Below are 22,364 nucleotides of genomic sequence, written 5' to 3'. Positions count from 1 at the left end.
ATATATTCTGTTGCAAATGCCATTACACATTAGTTGTAAACTTCTACATACTTTTGAACACAAATTGAGTATAGTAGATGTGTCTTGGCATTTTATTGTGTATAATAATAATAAATTTTTATGTGAAAACATCAATACCTAAAATTTCTTGTTAACTCAGACCTAACATTGGCATTTTCATAGTGCTTCATTTCCAGGAGAGTATTTCCCAGGATTACTCAAAGGTTCTTGAGACCTCAAATATTAATACTTCTGCATTGCTCATGATGTACTCTGCTAGCAGCACAACCAGCAACATAGCTCCTTGTATTTTGGACATCCAAGGATAAATCCTCAGATTTCCATGGATTCTTTTCCTGTTGCTGGTGGTGAGTTTGAGTTCACTATCAGATATGGCTTTATCCATTCCATCTTATCTTTGCATGCCATGAAGCTATTGAGGTCCATCTCAGTTGCTTGCATGTGATGTCTGAAACAAGTAGTTCATCATGGTTTTCCTGATCATCTGAAATTCACTAGCATCAGGGTTGTAATTCTTACTACCTCTAAGGTGAACAATGGAATAGTAGTTCTCTATGTAGTCCTGATTAAGGAGAAATTTAAAATCATTTTGAAGAGAATTAGAGGAAAAGTGTCTGAAACTTATGTTCTCCAGCCATCCACACTAGTCTTGTGGGTTTCTTACAGTGTTATAAGTTTGCTGCCCCAAGTGGCTACCGAAAGTTCTTTGCTTATGCTGGCTCTCCATTTAACACGATTGCATCGCCATCACCTGATGATACATAGAATGACGCAGTAGCTGTTCTATGTGCCTACACACTATGCCAAATGGAAGGTGATTTCCAATAAATTATGGGAATATTTTAAAATGGTGGCAAAATTTTCAACTTAAAATAGTTTTTTCAATTTAATTTTGTATTTAAATAATTTTTAAAATCGAATACAGTAAGATCCCGCTTAACGCTGATTCGATATAACGCAGTCTGTTTGAAGCCTAAAAGCTCAAAATTTACGCCGATTTAAATTATCGTGGCATTTCATTGATTCATATATAATAGAGGAGAAAGTGGTATTATGGAACCCCATTTTTATTATAGTGAATTGTAAACAAGGTATCATAACTACACCCACATTTTTTGTGTGAAAAGTACTGGTAACTTTTAAACTAATGTTCCTAATTGGATTTTTGGCTAGTGTAACTATAAGTATTGTTTTTGAAGGCTTCTGTACAAAATGTCAGAAAGTAGGCTTAGGGAAAACTGGGTGGTAATATGGAACCTTACTGTATGTTTTCAAAAAATGCTTTAGTGTATCCAAAAACAGATAGGAAAATACATAGAATGGAGTAAATAATTATTTAACAATGTATTTTATTGCAAAAATGATTTAATAATAATAAAGAAATGTACAAAGAAGCTAATCATTTACAAAAATCAAATGTAATGCTCCTATAGTGTTAGGTAACTATTTTTACTTTTTTCATTTTCCTTCTATTTTTTTCATTCACCTACCACATATTTTTACAAAATTTAAACGGATTCCATATTAAAAACACCAATGGGATCCATAATTCACGCATCACGATCTTGAATTAACTTATGTCTGTCAAGACCAAATTTTAAAAAACGTGATCACACACATTAATATATACCCCTAAGTCTCAGGAACGGAATACATGCACCAGTAAGCCTACAACTACACGATTTATATCTTAGAAATAAATTCATTTACCATTCAAAACTTTCGAATTTCGAAAAACACAAATATGCTGATTCACTATGGACAACCGTTTAACTGAAGTGAAGCGAGTTTTCCTCTTGATATGGGTGTCTGCCTAGTCCTGTACAGTCACAATCCGCTACAGTTCGCCTTTATTATCGGTTTGAAATGGAGGGGTTCCATAATACCACCTCCCTGTAAGATTATTTACGAACACGAACCAATCAGAAAAAACGTGACAAAAAGTTTTTTTTTAAATCTGTTTGTTTGGTGCAATTTTGGAAAAAATATAACAATATGGATGCCATAGGCAATATCAGCTTCGCTTGGCAAGAATTAACTGATAAATGCACGAACGAAGTGTGGAAGTTATGGCTGAAGGTATCCAAGAATTCTCAACGAGAAGAGCCTATCGCTGGTATCGTTAGGTTGACAAAACTCAACCTAATCGATATAGACGAGTAGGATATTGAGGAGTTACAGCAGGTTTCTGGTGAGAGCCTTACCAACGACGACCTTCAAGAAATGGTAGAACTGGAAGAACTGGAAAACAGTTTCTGAAAACGAAGAACCCAAAGAAGTTGTTACAGATTTCCTTAAGCCCTGGTCACACTATGCGATTTCCAGCCGCGCAGGCGACTGCAACCGCGACGGCTGTTTCCGTTAACTAGTAATCCCCCTCGAAAACCGGCGCGACTGCAATCGCAACTAAAAACAAAAAGTTTGTTCTACTCGCGACGATTGCAAACGCGCATCCAATCAACAAACGCCTTTTTGAAAATAGTTCATCATCATGGCGGATAGTCAGAGGATTAATACTTTTACAGAATCGAGATTGATCGAGCTTAGCAGGCCACGAATACCTGTGAGATTTCAATTCTTCGTTTTATCGAAGATTTTATGTTTTCATGTATTTTCACCAGGTCTATTAAAATAATTGCCTTTTTTCTTTTATTCATTCCAGAAAAGGAACTGCTTGCTATTTTAATAAGAAAAGTGGCTAAAATTCCGTAAATACTCTGAAGTAGAACGTAAAATATCGGCAAACTCACGAAAGTAGTCAAAAACAAGCTACTGTAATTTTATTGGTTTATTATAGGGTCACGTGTTTCCGAAGTTGCAACGTCAACGAACAATGTGTGGCCACGAGAAGACGCGCGCGACTCGCGCTTGTTGCAGTTGCAGTCGCCTGCGCGGCTAGAAATCGCATAGTGTGACCAGGGCTTTAGTAAAAATGCGTTAAAGATAACCGAAATCAAATTGTAGCGAAGGATCCAGATTTTGAAAGTGCAAAAGCAAAACGAGGCGTTTTGGATGCGATCTTCTGCTACCGACATTTGTTTAAGAGAAGCGACAAATGAAACTACCGGGCTTTATCGCGAAAAAACAATTTCAAAGTCAGAACCTTCCTCACAAAAAATGAACTTTGCATTTCTCTGTGCATATGTTTGCGTTATTTAACACATTTATTATTATACAAATTAATATAAAAATATCTTAAAGTAAAATTTGTTTATTTTTGGCCGCGTGTTCCCCTATCCCTATTTACTGTTAAAATGACCTCGTTTAGTGCTTTGTCGTCTAGGAACGCCTCTCTCGTGTTAAGCGGGGTCTTATTGTGTAATATATATATATTTTTTTTTACCATTCGAAATTTCCACATTACGTTGTATGTAGTGCTAAGATGATAGATAAAAATATGCCACGTACACTTGGCATTATGGATGCTGCATGCCGATTGGCTGCGAGAGAATCGCCACGCGAAAATTACGTTGTTCCGGTAGTCTGTCGCTAAAGCACTTGGAAGCGATTTCAACAGGAAGGCGCTTTTCTTGCGCATGAGCAGTGACAGCGCGATTTTGAGGCGATTCAATCACCTTTAAGTGGAGAGCCAGCATTAAAGGGTTAATCCGGGGGAAAAGACATCTGCATTATTTTTGAAAAAGTATATAACACAAATTGCAGTAGAAAGGATGGGTTTTTGTAACTGATATTATTTAGTTGAAAGTTACGACTTTTATTTTCCTGGCTGTTATGTTAAATAACAAGGGAAAGTGTTGGAATTGTCAAATGTTTTCGTTTCTTGCAAATTGTTTTCAAACCACCTGAATCCAAAGTCATAAAAACGGCAAGAATTTGTGTATTGGCGTCTTTCGTTTAATATCTCGGAATGGGGTAAAGATTAAGAAACGAAATTTGGCATGGTAGCTTATGTATGAGGAGCATTGAATTAAAAAGATGCTATTTAAATTTTGGTGGTCAAAGGTCGAGGAGATAGTGGGTGGTTACGTGTCATAACTCGAGAGAGGTAGGACTTATGAACATTTTATTCGTTATTAATATATACAATTTACATAAAACACCCCTACCCTCGAAATTAAGGTGTTTTTTTTTCATTTTGACAATGGTATGAGATTTTAAAGTTAAAGTTTTTATACTGGCACCCCACACATTACACTTAATGTAAAGATTATTAAAAATATTATAACAGCTGGAAAAGTTAAACAACTCTTTGCAGGCTTTTTATTTGATCACTTAAAATGCAAACAAAAAAAGCAGATTAAAATTGTGATAAACTTTTAACCTTCTGTCTAGCTTTATTGCTTTGCGATTTTTGTAAAGAAGTGTGCGCGCGCAATATATACTGTTTATTTTCCATAAAACATGGCTGAACGCTGAGCTAAAACTGACAAGTGGCAAAATTGCCTACGACGAATTTACAATGCGGAAAAATCTCGGAGGCAAATTTTCTGGCGCTTCGTGTCTGCGCTCAAATCTGGCTCATTTTGAGTTTTAATATCAAAAATGGAAAAATAATTTACTTTTTCCGAAAAGGAAGAAAAATCGAACTTAACATTTCAAGAATTAAATGATAATTTAAAGTAGAGTTCATTACATCAGCATCGTCTCAAAATTAACAATCTTTCGATCATCAAATATAATAGCATAGTAGGTATGTTTATTGAATGTCTCGTCTTGTGACCTTATATAGGATATACTTCTATTTCTAGTTTAATAACCTATTACTTGCATTAAAAATTCATGGCATGACAATTTTTTCAGTAGTAGCTAGACAACAAATCTGAAGAAAAATATTACATAAAATATTTGTTAACTGATACTTCTGCACGACATTAATCAAATTAGTCCTATCGCGTCCATTTTAATTTTGAGAAGCTAATCATCTAAATAGCATCAATTGTTTTATGATTAGGATTTTTTTGTTACAAGACATTGGAAAGAATATTAATTATTTTATTATTCATCTCTAGTTTGATTGATTTGCCGTGATTTCCTCCCCGCCTATCGTTATATATTTCGTAGTGTTTTTGATTTTCCAGTGTATTAAGAAGTTTGGAATTTTCTTAATTTCCAGATTTTTGTTATAAATAACTTTAAAACATTTTATTCTCTTCATCTTTTCAAATAAACACTTATAAATAATGCTTTGTAGTATTCGTGTCTTTTTAAATTTAATATTTTAATAGCATAGAGCATTTTCTCAGTTTTAATACAGTTTACTGACGACTCAAAGCTGATTAACACAGTAGCACAAATCTAACGCCCAGTTCCTTTCTTGATCGTTAAATGATTTGGTGGATTTAGTTCGTTAAAATTTTGTTCATGTATTTAGGTACTTAACTGTTTTGAATTAACGTAGCCAACTATTTGTTCGTCGTAATTCAAATTATGTAACAACAAAATTTTATTATAACTAATATGCACTTATAATGAAACTATTTCCATTTTGCGTAACTTCCGTTTAGTTTTGGCCGAATGCCAAGTCAACGGATAATGCCATTTTTGTACAGCTTTAATTTTTATTCGTGTTCACTAATTTATGAATGTAAAATGCTCATTGATTAAAAATTTAAATTCAAGTTTTTAAATGTAAACCAATGCCAACACAGTCGATCAATTTTTAAATCCGCTCGATCGCTCAAAATTTCCGTTTTAAATTGTTTTTCCAGAATTTAATAATTTTTATACTGCTATTCTTATAATAGGTTGCGAATTCATTAATTGTATTGTAATTGTGTAATATTAGAAATAGTCACCGTTCAAAAATCAAATGTCTAGTACCGTCCGTACTATTCACCAAGAGGAGTGACCCTATTGAATTTCAAGGCCGTTTCTGATTCGGTTTCCTTTTTATCTAGTTTGGGGTCGGCGACATGTTCGAATTCATTGATCGTTAGTTTCGATTTCAGAGAATAAAAATTTATTTTTGTATTATCACTGATTTAATTTTCTTTAATACGGAGTAAACGTTTGTTCTGGCTTTTTAATTAAATACATTTTAAGATTTTAATAACACTTAAGCTACAAAATTAGTAATTTATCCATAAAGCACATTTAATAGATATGCTTTTCTGTAAAATTTATAATTGAATACAAATCAACTTAGAAAAAATTCTTAATATTTAGAATTACTAATTTTTCTGTAAATTATGAAGGTTTACTATCAGTTTTAGGTACTGTATATAACACATTAAAGTATTGTAATCGTATTAAATTTGACCCCCAGGTTTTTTTGCAAATCATGTTTTATGAGAACCTCTGAACACAAAACAGACTAACAATTTTTTCCCATTTTATTTCATTTAATATCTCAGGATAAAGTTCAAAGAATCAAACTTTGGCATTGTAACTTTTATATAAGGGACATTAATGTATTAAATCTTTGTGGTTAAAAGTTGATCGGTTTTCATATTTCATGTGGGATTGGACTTAATGAAAAATTTTATTCCTCATTTAAAATTTTTAAAAATGGATTAAATGTTATATATTTTTTTAGCAATGTTAATATAATCATTTGTAACTTCTGAACATGCATTCTTTATCTGAAAGAATCCTAAAACATTAAATCTTCCAGAAATCTTTGATCTATTGATTTACTAGTAGATTTCTGGAGAGCCACTGTTTATGTAGAATGGACAAAGTATGTTTTTACTACTGAAAGAAAAGTTGTAACTATACTTGACAGTTTTGCAAATGCACTGTTGCATGGATTGATAATTTTTAAATATTGAGGGAATGATTATTACGAACTTGCTGATGGCTTGTTCTGTTTAGTTTTATTTACAAGAAAGTTCTTTTAGAAAGAAGAGAACCAATTTCTTTTTGTCTATAACAATTTCTAGTGTTGTTTATTTGTTGAAACCGTGTCTTCTGTTTCTTCTAATTCAATGTCACGACTTTGTGAATTTACTAAGTGTCGATAAATTCACCAAGTTGTGACATTGAATTATAAATTTCTAGTGTATTTTATTTTAAATATTTATTTTAACTTGCATATTATGAGTCTGGAATATTCAACATAGATCAGTTACATGATATTCAATATCAAATAGGCAAAGTTTTTCTAAAATTGTGTGTACAAAATTCAGACAAACTTACCAATGTGCCAGCATGCCATTAATCCAAGACTCGTTCTCATTTAATACAGGATATTCTGCATTAGTCAAATATAAACATTCTATGTAACCTGATACATTACAGAATTTGGTGTAGCTTTATAGTATAATATCGGGCTATATATCTGTGATGATAACTTTGAATTACTGATTTTGTCTCTAGAGGAAGACATTAGGTGCCATTTTGTATTAAATTTAATAGTTATAATTTAATACAAAGTAGCACCTAATGTGTCCTGTAAGGACAAATTATTCAGAAATTCAAAATTATTGCCAATATATAGCTCGATATTATACTGCATTTGGTGTAGCTTTTGCATTAGTCTTAAGATTAAGCATATTTTCAATATGAAAAGTATTGCTCATCTAAAACAATTAATTTAGGACAATATTTTACACATCATTTGATTGTATAGTATATCCGATGTATATTTAGGCTATAGAAAGGAAGTTTGCCAGCAAAACCATAAATTTTGCATAGTAATTATGCTCACATGAATATTATATTTATTTTGAAAAAAATTCTTGTGAAATATCATAATTTTCTTGGGAAAAAATATTTAATTTGGAAAGTTTGAACTTAAAACAGAATCCTTGGTTTGCCTGGAATTTTTGATATAGTATTCATTGGTATGACCAAACAAAATATCTTCTATGGCATTACTATTTGAAAATTCTAGTCTAAATGTCCAACAAAAAGTGGTAACATTGTTCTAAGCAATTTTAGTAGGAATATCTTGTGTAATAACTTAGAAATATCTACATTCATGAGAAAACCATATGATCATCTTTTAATTTACTTTGATTTAGTGAGTTTGAGGACTTCATTTAGCCATATAGGTAACTGTTAAATGTGTTTCTGAATAATAGGTAGTTTCTCCATTCCATATTTTTACCTTCAGTTTTCTACAATTTATATATGAGATCAGTTAACCTGGTAATATTCATGTAAATTTTTTTCTAATCTTTTGCTGTTTTGTGAAGATTAACACTTGATTCAGAAGACCCTAGCATGGAAAAGGTTTCTAACTTATGTCTTCTGTAGTATTAAACTTATTGAATACAGAAGACTGATATAAATCTGTCAACAGAACATGTTATGAACAGAATCAGTTCTGTTGGCATAAATTTCTCATTGTCTATTTTACAAAAGAAATCTTTGGGTGAGCATGTAGAAATTAAGGTAAATCTTGGATTTGAAGGGTTTTCATATTAGAGTAAATACAGTAGTTTTCAAAATGCAAGCCATTACACTATACTGATTGTCTTAAAGTATATACAGTAGAACCCCTCTAATCCGTCACCTTTGGGACTGGGGGTATGGTTGGAACGCAAAAAAGGTCGGATTATCAGAAAAAAGTAAAATAAACAATCTTCCCCTTTGTCCAGTCTTTGTAGCACTGCTAATTTTTCATTTAATGAAAGAGTAACATGTTTACGTTTCACTCCTGACATGTTGAAAACACACACAAAACTGTACATGTACACACAATGTAAAACATATACTGTAACGAGCACAGAAAAACGCCACGAACAGTGAGTCACCGACGAGTCGGGACAAGTTTCTTGACTCCGACCACGGTCGGATTAACCGGAGTGACGGACTAGCCGAGGGCGGACTAGAGGGGTTCTACTGTACTTATTAGAATCTTACCTTCAAAATTTACTATTGTTAACATTCCTTATCTACTCAGTTCATGAATCATTAAATATGTTCAAATCTAATCTTTGTGATTTATGATAGAATTATTTGTAATATAATTTAAACAATTGTTAAACAATGATTTAAAAAAAAAGCTTATTTTAAAACCATCTAATTTTGTCTTATTTTGATTTTCTTTAAGATATTGTGTGAATGTTTAAGATCAATGTTCAGAATAAATAGCTTTTTATTTTAAAAAAGTACATATTAACCACAATGTGCACTTCTGCATGCAATTTGCATGCTTTTAATCTGAAATTTAACAATTGAATATAATTCTCAAATATAAAGATTAGTTGTCAATATAATAGCAGAAGCATCAACCAGATTAAAAATTAAATTTACATTTATAATATAATTTTTCTAGTATATTCAAAATTTACATGGTGGCCTAAGCACTTTAGCCAAATTATACTGTTGTTCAAAATTAAAAGAATTTGCATTTTGTCAATTTTAACAAAAAGTAATGAATTGAAAATACAAATTATGCACTAAAAATAAGAATGAAATTTTTTAGTTCTGACTTCATAAGCTTACATGTGGGAAGAGCTTTGACAGCAGAGGATATGAAAAGCATGTGTTGCTTTGTCTGCAGTTAGTTTGCTCATACTCCTTCACTGACATTTGTTGTTTTTTCTAGCAAGAGTTGGTTCAATTTCATAGATAAGCTGGTAAAATGAGTACACAAACATTTTGATGATGGAATGAGGTGGAGAATCAATTTAGATTAGAGGTGGGGAAATCACAAGTGCAGGTTGCTACACTGCTCAATGTAATATCCAATGTCATCTGCAATTTGTGGAAACAGTTTAAGGACACCTGATCCATATCAAGAAGGCCTGGACAGTCACCCAAGAGCCATGACAACGAATGAAGATCATTATTTGGCACTTATAGCAAGGCATCACAGGACTGCTACAGCTGCATAGCATCTCATGAGCTGCATGCTGCCACTTGAACCAGAGTCTCAAGAGTTACTGTTTCCCAGAGGCTTCATGAGAGAGGGCTTTTTGCCTGTTTGCATCCCACTCACTTCAGCATATGAGAGCACATTTAGCATGGTGCAGACAATGTCAGCCTTGAACCAGACTTCAGTGGGGGTACAGTTCTTTTCACAGACTAGTTGTGATTCAGCCTGGACATGGATTCTCTATGCATCTTCATCTGGAGAGAACCTGGGATCAGATTCCTTTCCTCCAACATTCAAGAAAGGAACAGCTATGGCAGTGGGTGTTATGGTCTGGGCAGGTATCATGTTTGGATGGCCGCACATCTCTCCATGTGTGTGACAGAGGCTTGCTGAGAGAGATATAGGGATGAGATCTTAGTCCTATGTTACTTTCAGGGGTGCAGTTGGCCCTCTGTTCATTTTTATGTATGACAACATAGGTCTCTCCTGGTCAATGATTATCTTGAAAGTGAGGATATTTGCTGGATGGATTGGCCAGCCAGATCTCCAGACCTAAACCCTATTGAATATGTCTGAGAGACACTTGGGAAGCCAGTTGCAGCTTGCAATTTCTCTCAGAGAACCACCCAGGAGCTGAAAGTGCATTGCTGCATAAATGGGATGTCATGGGGACTCAATTGCCTTGTTTTCAGTGTGATGTTGCAATGTGAGAGGTGACCATACTTTAGTCATTTTGTTTTGATTGTGGATATTCCTGCACTGATGAGCTTAACTGACAATCATGAGTGCATACCATGACTTGTACAGTACACTCTTATCTCTCATAACTGTGTGTACATACCAAATTTCATTAAAATGTGTCCATTAGTTTTTTAGAAATTCGACAAAATGTGCAAATTCTCTTAAAGTACACTGGTGTTCAAAATTATGTAATTAGTCCTATTGCACTCAAAAAATCTGGCAGTTTGTTTGGCATTACTATTATTTGTTAAAATTATTGTACTAGTTTATGCTTTCTCCTGCTTCATGAAGGGTTGGAGAATATATCCTAATTTGCATTGAATTATTTAAAATTATGCTTTTTCATTTCAGCTCACAAATATTGGTATTAATGCTGCAAACATTGGCTTTAATACATTAACAATGGAATCAGATAAATTCATATGTGTTAGAGAAAAAGTTGGCGAATCTGCCCAAGTAGTAATTATTGATATGAGCAATCCTACTAATCCTATCAGAAGACCAATTTCTGCCGATTCTGCTATTATGAATCCAGCTTCTAAAGTTATTGCTTTGAAAGGTTTGTGAGTTGTTGTTGTTGTTCTTTTTGACTTTTATAAAGATTAAAGAAATTTATATTTTTAGCTATGAGAACACTTCAGATCTTTAATATTGAAATGAAGAGCAAAATGAAAGCACATACAATGAATGAAGATGTTGTTTTTTGGAAGTGGATAAACGTTAATACTATTGCCTTGGTCACAGAGACAGCCGTGTTTCATTGGAGTATGGAAGGTATGCAAATTTCTTAATGTTAATTATTATTCCATAATAAGAAAAATCAAATAATTTATTCACAATTGCCAAAATGTGAATTTTGGTTTAAAGCAGGGCTGTGGAGTTGCGTAAAAATCTACTGACTTTGACTTTTCCTTATCATCCAACTCCGACCAGAGGCGGACTTGTTACCGAAAGAGACTTGGAAATTCTGATGTCATCACATGACTTCAGAATAAAAGATTCAATAGAGTTCTAATAAAGATAGAATGTAGAAACTTTTTATTCCAAAGCTAAAAGACTCCTCTAAGTAATATATAAATATGTATTCGATAAATTTTACTTTTCCGGCTGTTATATATAACAGAGGGAAAGTGTAGCACTCGGTCAAAAAATGATCCTCCCAAATTTTTACATTTTTGGGCTCAGGACACCTTGAAATTTTGAGATATGCAAAAGATTCGAGGTTTTTTCTATATGTGCGGATATTGGACTGTGTGTGGGGCATGATTTCGTTCACCCTGTTTGAACTAATAATTTCTTGGTCAGTGGTTAGAATTGGAGTCATGTGGTTTAAGATAGGAGTTAGTTATTAAGTGTCAAAGTGGTTGAACTGAATCATGTCCCCATTTCCATTCTAACATTTTAGGCGAGGACATCTTAATGGGTTTTACTGTACTATTATAAAATGACAAAAAGCTTACTTTGAGGGTAGTGACTAGTTTTATTCTACTTTATTTAAATTTTGTACGCTAATAATGATTGAAATATTTATTAAGAGATGACACATGACCACTTTTATGTCTTCACCCTGTCAACCTTTAATTAAGAACCAAAATTTAATAGTATTAATGCCTCTTTATACGCGAGCTACAGTGCCACATTTAGTTTCTTAAACTTTACCCATTATGAGATATTGTTTAATATCTCAGTACAGAAAATAAAGAATTAAACAAATTAGACGTCAACACACACACGCGCGCGAATTTTTCCCCTTTATTGACTTTTTTGAGGGGGTTTGGGAGGTCTCCAAACGTGTAGATTTGCAAAAAAACTTGGAGGGTCAAATCTGACACGATTCCAATACTTTTCTGCTTTATATACATAAGTTGGTAAGTAAAAAGGAGTCGGAGTCGGCTGATTTTTGACGACTCTGACTCTGTCTAAAACACCAAAACTCCACGACTTTGACTCCACAGCCCTGGTTTAAAGTGACGTAACAAAAGAAAATGAACATGTGGTTAAATAAGTACCATTTACAGTCTGTGGAAAGACTTGATTTGAAATGTCATGCATGAGGTTGCTTCAATTAACCAATTAGACATTCCCTAATGATGGCACTTTTCACTTAATGTCAGGCAATTCATTTTATTTTCTCTTGCTAAGTGGCAGAACGATTTTTTTATGTTAATTTTTTATAGCATGCATTAACTAAAGAATCATGGATTTAACAACTACTATTGTGAATTTCCTTGTATTCCAATACCAGAACGTGAAGTTTTTGTCACACTGTTTTTAATGGCAGTGACATGTTTAACAAATATAGAAGAAACAGGTAGTAACCTGCCACAGCTAAGTGATCAATGGCTGATGCTCATTGGTTAATGTCCAAGTTGATTCTTTCTATAGTGTAATTACTATATTGTTCCATATCAAATTTTACATATATGGGATGTAATCTACAAAAAAGGTACTGGGTACCTTCAGTACTTAGTGACTCACTTTTTTAGCTTTTTTTCATAGCTCCTCTTTTTTACGTTTTTCTGAGGCAAACTTGCTTTTTTTAGCTTTTTTTTTTCACTTTCCATGTAGAATTTTATTTTTGTAAGTGTGTTCAGGAGCAAAATAGCAACCAGCACACTCCATACTTCAATCCTCCAAAATTCAGGCTGCAAGAAACGTATAAATAAATGCAATGAAGCCTTTGGTCCCAAGCAGATAAGACTGACGATTGCCCCTCAGATGTCTTAATGTGAAAATATTAGTGCTGAAAGTGTAGCTAGTGTGAGCAATGTTGTAGACTCAGGTGCCAGTTCAGAACACCAATCATTGCAACAACCAGGGCTTTAACTTTGTAGTGCAAAAGATGGTGCTTACATTGCAGAGCTTATATGGACTATGAAAATGACAGCCAGCAATTATTCATTTTTATCATGTCATGATATAAAGGAGACAATCAATGCCAAGTGTTGCAGACAATCTTCCAAAAGAATTCTCATTGTCACATCAAAAAATAAGATACTTAATCACTGAAGCTTTGGCCCCATGTTTCTTTAATCAAATGGTAGATGCTATATTATGACTATTGTGCATCATTTCTTATGGGACATGCAATGTATAAGACAGAAAATAACTGCAAATACTGATTAGATACTGGTCAGAGGAACAACAGGAAGTTATCTGCAGGCATCTCCAGACCTCATTTATTGGGCATGCAGATGCTGAAACAATTAAATCAAAAATAATACTGGCAATTGAAGATGCATATCTACCTCTTAATAAATTACTGATGACGGATGCAATGGGCCAAACGTAAACAAAAAAAGTATTCTCACATAAATGAGGAAATTGTGACAAATCGCAAAAAAAGGCCTTATTAACATAGGGACTTGCAGCATTCATACAATCCACAATGCCTTTTTGAAAGGCCTGAAAGAGTTGGGCAGAGATAGTGGTGATCTCATCATAGCAACACACAGATTTTTTTGATGGGTGGCTCTCTAGGTGAGATGAATACATAGAAATTCCAGAGAAACTTAATTTGCCATGCAACAAATTTATGAAGTATTCATCAACTAGATGACAGACATTTGGTCCTGCAGAAAAACGACTGCTCGAACAATGGGAAGGACTTGTATTATACTTCCTAAAGCACATTCCTCAAGAATTCCAGCTTATTGTATAGTGTTTCATATAAAATAATCTGTCATTGAAGTGAACCATCAAAGCTGAACTCTATTTGGGAATATCTAGTGCTGAACTATTCAAAGTTTACTGGGCATTTTCAGTGCAATGATCCTTTAACTCTTTGGGTACACAGAAATTTTTAATATTAATGTAATTAAACATAAAAAGTATTTTTAAAATTGAAAAAATGAAAGAAATGCATTAATTTTGAAGAGAAAGCTTCAAAGTTTTAACTTCCATTGTCTCCCCTTTCTGTGAAATCTGACACCGATGAGTCATTGTGTTTACAGCTGGATGACCTTGAGAACAGCTGGTGTTGGATTTCCCGGGACATTCTCAGAAGTCTCAGGAGGAGAAGGGTTTAAAGTAGGATGAATACTAACTGGCCATATATATTTAAATATTTTTCAAAAATTAAGTTTTTTATTGCAATTTCCAACCCCCCCAACTTAATTAAACGTATATATAATAAAATCAATTAAAAAAATTAAAAAACTATTGGAGGTCATTTTTGACATCAGAAACTAACTTTAAATAACTTTACCGAAGTAAAATCCGTGCACTACAACTTTAGAATGATGATTTAAATTTGATTAAAAAAAATCGCATTAAAAAACAATTAAGCATTAATCGTGCAGCATTAAAGGTAGATTAAAATTGTGATAAAATTTTTTCGCACAAGAAAAAATTTTTGAAACAATTTGGAGACTTAATTTTTCAGAGGGTCCAAATGCCCGAGTTTTATGTAACTCTATGGAACTTACCCAAGTTATCTCGGGATAAGGGTAATACATAAACTTCATACCAGAGTAATCAATTCACTATAAAGAAAATTCAGTGTGATGGAGAGAACAAGAGAAGTACAGAAACTGCAGCATGACTTTAACAAAAAATCTTTAATTACAAATTTTTTTAACAAGAAATCAAAAAATGTACCTTGAAATAAATGGCATTTGAAATTTGGCATGTTATATGGGGAGACATTTTGGTAGTTATGTTATTCAGCAAAGGAAATGGAAGAGTAACTGTAGGAACGCTGTACGGGGCACATGAAAACTTAATGCAGGCCCGTTCTGGCTTAATGCAGTCTTACTGGTCAATTTTCTGGAGTATAAACTCAGCCTAACTATTTTCATATTTAATTTTTTCAGTCCAATTAAAAATCAATCTAATATCATATGCAATGTTATTGATACAAAATGTGTGTTTGTGTTTTTTTAATAATGCCTCTTTTAGTCCACTTTAACTATTAGCTGCTGCTTTTTTTTTCAGTGTGAACTCTTTTTTCACCTTTTTCATTGCCATGACGACTTTAAGCCATGTATGTACTGTACCTTGTCAGAAGTGAATTTTGCTATATAACAAAAACATGTTTTTTTAGGTTTAAATGTTAAATGCTTGAAGTAACATTTGGCAACATTTAAGCTAAAATCACTCTTTGGCCTATATATAGAGTAAGATGCACTCAAATATTTTTTCCAATTTAAGATCTATTTACATGTCAATAGCATTAATCTGTCAGTGATGCCTACATACAGTACAGATATGTGCAGTTTGCCATCTCAAATATTACTGGTGTGACACTGACCAAAATACTGGAATAGAATTAGCAACATAATTTTGGATGAAGAGGAAATGCATCATAAAAAAGTGGAAGTTGATAAAAATGATGCATAAAGTTTTTACCTTTTTTTGTAAAAAATTTCACTTTTATTTAGTTAAGAAATCTATTTAATATAAAAATGCTTATTTTATTAATGTTTTTTACACAAGAATTTTTATATAAAATGTAGCAAATAACATCATTCAAATAAGCAGCTGTAAAAAATGTCAATGAAAATCAAAAATATAAATGACAATATTTTAATTGCAGTACTGTGATCAGACAGAAGACTAAAATACAGCAGTATTGGGCATGTGTGATATACTTCAAATTCAATACAATGGAGTTCATTGACACTTGTATACTGGTATTATTTCATGAAACTTTGAAATGTTACTGATATTTGTGAATGGACGTTTTAAAAAATAACTTTTTATAGATCATAGATATTTAGCTATCAATAAAAATCTTAAATGTAACCTAATTTTATAATGGTAGTTAATGGATTAGTGGTTAAGCTATTCCACAATTTTTTCTAAACTTTTTATTGCAAATTTATTCCATCTACTACATGTAGAATTGTCTATAAAGTAATGTTTACTATTTTATACAATAAAGTGTTAATATATTGCTTTATTGTTTTGTGAGAATAGTAAGCTGGAATTGCTTGTTGATTTTTGAATATAGTGATACTAATTCTTTGCATTATAATTATTTGAATGGTGTTCCATGACTTCAAAAAGGTTGAGAACCATTAATTTAGATATTTAATTATTAATATATTGTTGACTATAATTACTTTTTATATTTGCTGTAAGAAATTAAGTTACAGATAGGGAAAATAAAGAAGCAAATAAATTTCTTGTATATAAAACTTATAAAATTTCTTGGTATACAAAATTAGTGCTTTAACAAATTGAAAATAGTTTTTAGCCTTATATATTCTGTATAGATATATTCATTTATCCTTTGTAAATTCTAACAAAGACTAATATTGACATTTCCTTATGTCTCTCATGTCACATCACCTTTCTCTGAATAATTTAAATAACCATATAAATATCTTAAATTGAGTTTGTATGCAGAAATAACTACCTAAGTTGACAATCAGTTTTTCTTTGTCTACTTATACAAGTTTTTGTCATTTAATTCAAAAGAAATGACATTAGTACTCCTGTCCAAATTTTGTTGACCATGGTTTTTTCTATTAGTAACAAAATTACAAAAATCAAAGTTTTTAATAAAAATTTAAAAACTTGACAAGTTGGCAATTTCATTCTCAAGTATAAAAACAGTTTAGAAAATAACCAAGGTAAGTTAAGTAGTCAGAATGGCAAAGAGGAGTGTTACTATGAGAAAAGTGAAATTGGGTACATTTTTACTTCTAATTATTTTAAATGAAATTAAATAATTAGATACAATAAGAATCATCTAATAAGTTTCAAAATGATTTACAAAATTAAATGTAACTCATATACACACATCCAGCTTAACAAATTGAAAATGGATTTAACTTTACTATATTGTGTTTTTCTGTGTGTATTATTGTCATATATATATATATAATTTATTTTACAAAAACCCCATTTTATCCAAGTTTTGAAATAAGATGGAGTTTCTAAATTGTGAGTATTTAGATGGCATGTATTCTAATAGATCTGAAGCTAAATATTAAATTTTTGTTGTTCATGAATTTTCTTATCAATAATGTAAAATATATATATATATCCTTTATCTCTGTTTTATTATACAATTCTAGGAGATTCTCAACCATCAAAGATGTTTGATAGACATTCAAGTTTAAATGGATGTCAAATAATAAATTACAGAACAGATCATAAACTTCAGTGGCTGTTATTAATAGGCATATCAGCACAGGTAAGTTCACTTAAATCTTTGAATTTAAGTTTTATAACAATATATTGTAGATTCAGATCATAATATAATTCTTGGAAAGTGTGTATTTTGTTATTGTGAGTTATAATGTCAACATCAAAAATCTCAAGTGCTAACAAAATCTTGAATTGGAAAGGATGTACAGTACTCTAAGAATGTTTTTGTTTTTTCTTTCTCGTGTAATTTGTAGAGAGTAATTGGCTGAATAAAAGTAGGCAACTAAATCAAAATAAACACTTTTTGTTTATTAAAAATTGCTTTGTCAGGATAATTCACAGGATCTTGTCAGGATAGTTTATCACAAGCCTATTATCACAATGAATTTGCTATTAATGTTCTAAAATTTTTGTTCTAATTGAGAATTTCTTCATATCATATATACAAAAACTCTAGTTCTCAAAATGGGGATAGAGAAATTGAAAGTAAATTTTAAAAAATGCTCAGAATTGACTTTTCTGACTAATTCTATCATTCAAAAGTAGTTTGAATAAAATTTTTTTCAAAAACCTTTTCTGGACAACTCAATTATTCATAAATAATAATACAAAATCCAAAACAATCTTTTTGACATGCATTGAATGTAAATAGGCTTGATGTTAATTTATCACTTTTCATCTTCAGTTTTATGGAAAATTTATAAAAACTTTAAGTACAAATATGCAAAGTTAGTCCAAAAAATTATTTCAGTTTCCTAAAAGCCAGATTTATGAAGTGTTTTACAATTGCTGTTTAAAAACAGATATGGAGAACTTCATAATAAATATTACAATAATACATTTAAACAAGATAAATTCAAAGTGTACAATATTTTTGTTGAATTATGTTTTAATCTGAATAAGTTAGTTCTTTATTCAAAATTTAAGTGGTTAGCCTTAAGCAATTTTTATTAATTACTCAATGTATTATGAAATACATTAATGAAGTTGATTTTTCTAAATTATAAGAGACTTAACTCAGTTCTTAGTTGAAGATAAATGTTGTTTATAATATAATTTAATTAACTTTCTATATCAAAACATTTAATATAATATCTTAAAATATTGAATAATGTCAGTTTATAAAATTGTTAATTAAGTTATAGGTTACTTAAGGAATCTTGACCAAGAGCTTCTATTACCCAGATGTGGCTCTGGAATATTTAAAGACTTTACATGCCAGTGACCCCAAAATTTGCTTCATCTCCTGTTTACAGATCTTATAAAGTTATCTCCATATACCCAGACTTGTCCTTTCTAGGTTTACGAAACACTGTGAAATTTATGGAACTAGTTTGATATTTCACTTTCCTTCTCATAATCAAACATGACATATCCATTTTAAATGGACATTGTCAATAATTTGATTTGGATGACCAAAACCTTAAATTGTCAAAAAATGATAGTTCTAAAGTCATGAAAGTTAGCTTTTAGTTCAGTTCATTTATAACCATTTGATTACACAGGTTTTACTGTATAAGTAATCAGGAATCATGTTCACATGATATAAACTTTTTTGTATTTTGGCAGATTTTCACTTTGAATAGGTTTTAGTATTTTTTTTCCTTCATATCAGATAATTGTCCCATATTTATCTAGTATAAAAAGTTCATTTTTATAGTAAAATCACTTTTATTACATCAGAAACATTCTATTACTAATACTATAAATATATTTTTTTGTGAAATTTTAAGAGTCTTTATCATCCATCCATATCACACCTTTTGAACAATCCTTTCAGCAGAGCTGAAGTTTTATAGCTGCAAATTTTCTTTTTAAAGTGAGAAATTGCAGGATCTAGAAACTGCCATGTGTATGTTAAATCATCATAATTGAAGGTAGTTGGAGCTAGTGTCTTTAACCTTTCCTAAAATAGATATTTTAGGTAAGTAGGTAGATCAAACTTGCCATTCATGTCAGACATCAATGACAGGAATTTGAAATAATATAGAATTTTACCATGATTTTGAAATTTTGTTAATGTAGAAAATCTGTTTGTATGCTGCATTTGCCAAGGATTGAGGAGTTGATATAGTTATTTCATTATAGGAAGAGTTTTGAGTTAGTTAATTAGAAAACATGAAATATCCTACAATTTCTGTAGTAATAATGTTAATCAACTTGTTGAGTACTCAAAACTAGTTAGTTGCTACTCTGTATAAGAAAAATTGGCACATTCTTACTGTATGTTCATTGTTTTCAGTGAATACAGTTCATTGCTTGTTTTTGAACTGTTCTCAGGAATTTATTTTAAACTTAAATTTTCAGTTCTTAAGTACACAATTCTATTTTTTTAATTTCAACAAAGACTTTGTTCATCACATGATCTTTGTATCTGAAAGGCTCACACTTGTAAGAATAGTTTGTCATGCTCTGTGTGATGTATGGAAGTGATTTTACTACTATGTTCATAAGTAAAATTTTAATTTTTGCCTTATTACATTCATCATATTTAAAATCCTCTCTTGTTTTAGTGTTAGAGGTTTCTGGCATAACATAAAAATTTAACATTAAAAAATTATTCCATTCCAAATTTTTTCCATTTAGGCAAGTTTTAAACATTTTGTTTTAGGAAGGTTTCACTATATTATCTAAAAGTGTAAATGTCAAACACTAAACTTTTTCTGTAACTTGATTAGCCAGATAATTTTTGTAGAATATTTGAATTGAATTCTCTATGCATAGTAAACTTTTCTAATTTGATTTTATTTGAGGTTTTTTTAAATCATTATTAAATAATTTCATATATCAAAATATTAAACTCAACTTAGTGAATGTTAAGAAACAATTGTTTATTTGAATTAAAAGCTACAAATTTACTCATCTTTGTTTATAAAAATGGAATATTTTAATATTAATCAGTAAAATTTATTATCCTTATGTATTTTGATTGATCATTTTTTTTTAAGGATTCATTTTTGGTTTTCATATTTATTCACCTAAGTCCAATTAGATGAATTTTTAACCTGTTAATTATAAGGAGTTGTATATGCAGAAGGCCTAAATGCATTTTATATATAATTTATTTTGTGCTGACAATGCAGAGATGTTTCCTATAATTTTATAAAAATTGTTTTGTTAACAAAACTGGTATGAAGTTACATAAATTATCTAGTTAATGCAAGTACTTTCAATATAGTTAGATTTAAAATGTCTGGATTGGATTATTTACTCTTAAACAGGAATAAATTTGCTATCACCATTAGTGTATTATCTTCATTTATAAAATTTTAGTATAATAACTTGCATTAATATCAGCTATAATAAAAAATTTATTAAAAAACTTAGAAATTTGTTCAATGGAAGTTTTACTCAGTGTTTGGAAAATCAAACTTTCACTGTACTGACAACAGTAACTTGTAAGGGATAGAGCTCAGTCTGAATCATGTCTATCTGTTGGATGGAAGGAGTGGATCTGATCTCTCTCAGCTGCTTTTTACATTTTAAAAACGTTTTTATAGTATCTTTTATCATAAATAATTGTTTCACTTTTTTGCAAATTTTATTATTGTCCCTTCTCCCTTTACTTTTCATCTGAAATAGATCCTTCCAGCTCAGACTGACTCATGTTTACTTTTGCTGCTGGGACTATAATTAAATAAATAATTTGTGGTGGAAATACTTGGAGATCAAAATATAAGCTAATTAGCAAACTAAGTTAACTTTAACTTAATCTAAGTTAAAGATAAACCACTGAACTATTGATAACTTACAAGTTCAGTGAAAGTTTGTAATAATGAAAACTATTAATTGCAATCATACTAATGGAAAAGTACATTATAATAATTTTTTATAATTTTCCATTAGCGTTATCATAAAATCAGTTAATTACTGTTTTGTAGTGATTTTTAAACTTGTAAATTATGTAGTGTGTAAAATTTCTTAAAGCAAACCAAAAATTATTTTATGATGGCCATCAACTATTTTTTCTCCTCTAGCAAAATAGAGTAGTAGGTGCCATGCAATTATATTCAGTAGAAAGGAAGGTAAGTCAGCCTATTGAAGGTCATGCAGCTGCATTTGCCCAATTTAAATTAGAAGGAAATCCGGAAATATCTACTCTATTCTGTTTTGCTGTGAGATCTGCTCAAGGAGGAAAGGTATAACTTTGAAATAGAATACATACCTGTTTTTTAACATTTTAATCTTTTAACGTTTATTTTCTTTCTTTAGCTGCACATAATAGAGGTTGGACAACCTCCGGCTGGTAATCAGCCATATCCAAAAAAAGCAGTTGATGTGTTTTTTCCTCCAGAAGCTCAGAATGATTTTCCTGTTGCTATGCAAGTATGTATATGCTTTATTTTATATTAGTGGAATAAAGTATAAATATTCTTACACTTAAATAATTTCTTTTTAGGTTAGTCCAAAACATGATGTAATTTATTTAATAACAAAATATGGATATATTCATCTTTATGATTTAGAAAGTGGAATTTGTATTTATATGAACCGTATCACAGCAGACACTATCTTTGTAACTGCACCACATGATGCTTCTTCTGGTATCATTGGTGTTAACAGGAAAGGACAGGTAAGAGTTTAACTTTGTAAAGTAGTGTAAAATTAAACCAAGTAACTGCTTTTATATTTACTACTAGTGACATGTGCCCGGTTTTTGTTCAGATTTTTGAGTGATTAAAAACAATGGTTTTAGTAACTAAAATTTGTATTTATTGACCTGAGTATTTATAACAAAAGTGCAAAGAAAAAAACTTACTCAGGATTGCAGAACAAA

At 31.0% G+C, this 22,364-nt stretch overlaps 1 protein-coding gene across 1 annotated transcript in view; it reads left to right on the top strand.

Moving 5' to 3' along the window:
- The window catches only part of LOC111635812 (clathrin heavy chain 1), an 82,123-nt gene that overhangs the window by 33,557 nt on the left and 26,202 nt on the right, over positions 1 to 22,364 (top strand). The window contains exons 2-7 of the mRNA XM_023380906.1: positions 10,841 to 11,048; positions 11,114 to 11,263; positions 17,515 to 17,633; positions 21,565 to 21,726; positions 21,800 to 21,913; positions 21,987 to 22,160. Coding sequence (XP_023236674.1) covers positions 10,841 to 11,048; positions 11,114 to 11,263; positions 17,515 to 17,633; positions 21,565 to 21,726; positions 21,800 to 21,913; positions 21,987 to 22,160 — 927 coding nt within the window. The remainder of the gene's footprint in view (positions 1 to 10,840; positions 11,049 to 11,113; positions 11,264 to 17,514; positions 17,634 to 21,564; positions 21,727 to 21,799; positions 21,914 to 21,986; positions 22,161 to 22,364) is intronic.

Source organism: Centruroides sculpturatus, unplaced genomic scaffold (genome assembly GCF_000671375.1).
Source record: "Centruroides sculpturatus isolate CEXI.00-Female unplaced genomic scaffold, Cexi_2.0 scaffold37, whole genome shotgun sequence".
In the NCBI taxonomy this organism is placed as follows: Eukaryota; Metazoa; Arthropoda; class Arachnida; order Scorpiones; family Buthidae; genus Centruroides; species Centruroides sculpturatus.
This window is presented reverse-complemented; position numbering and strand designations above follow the sequence as displayed.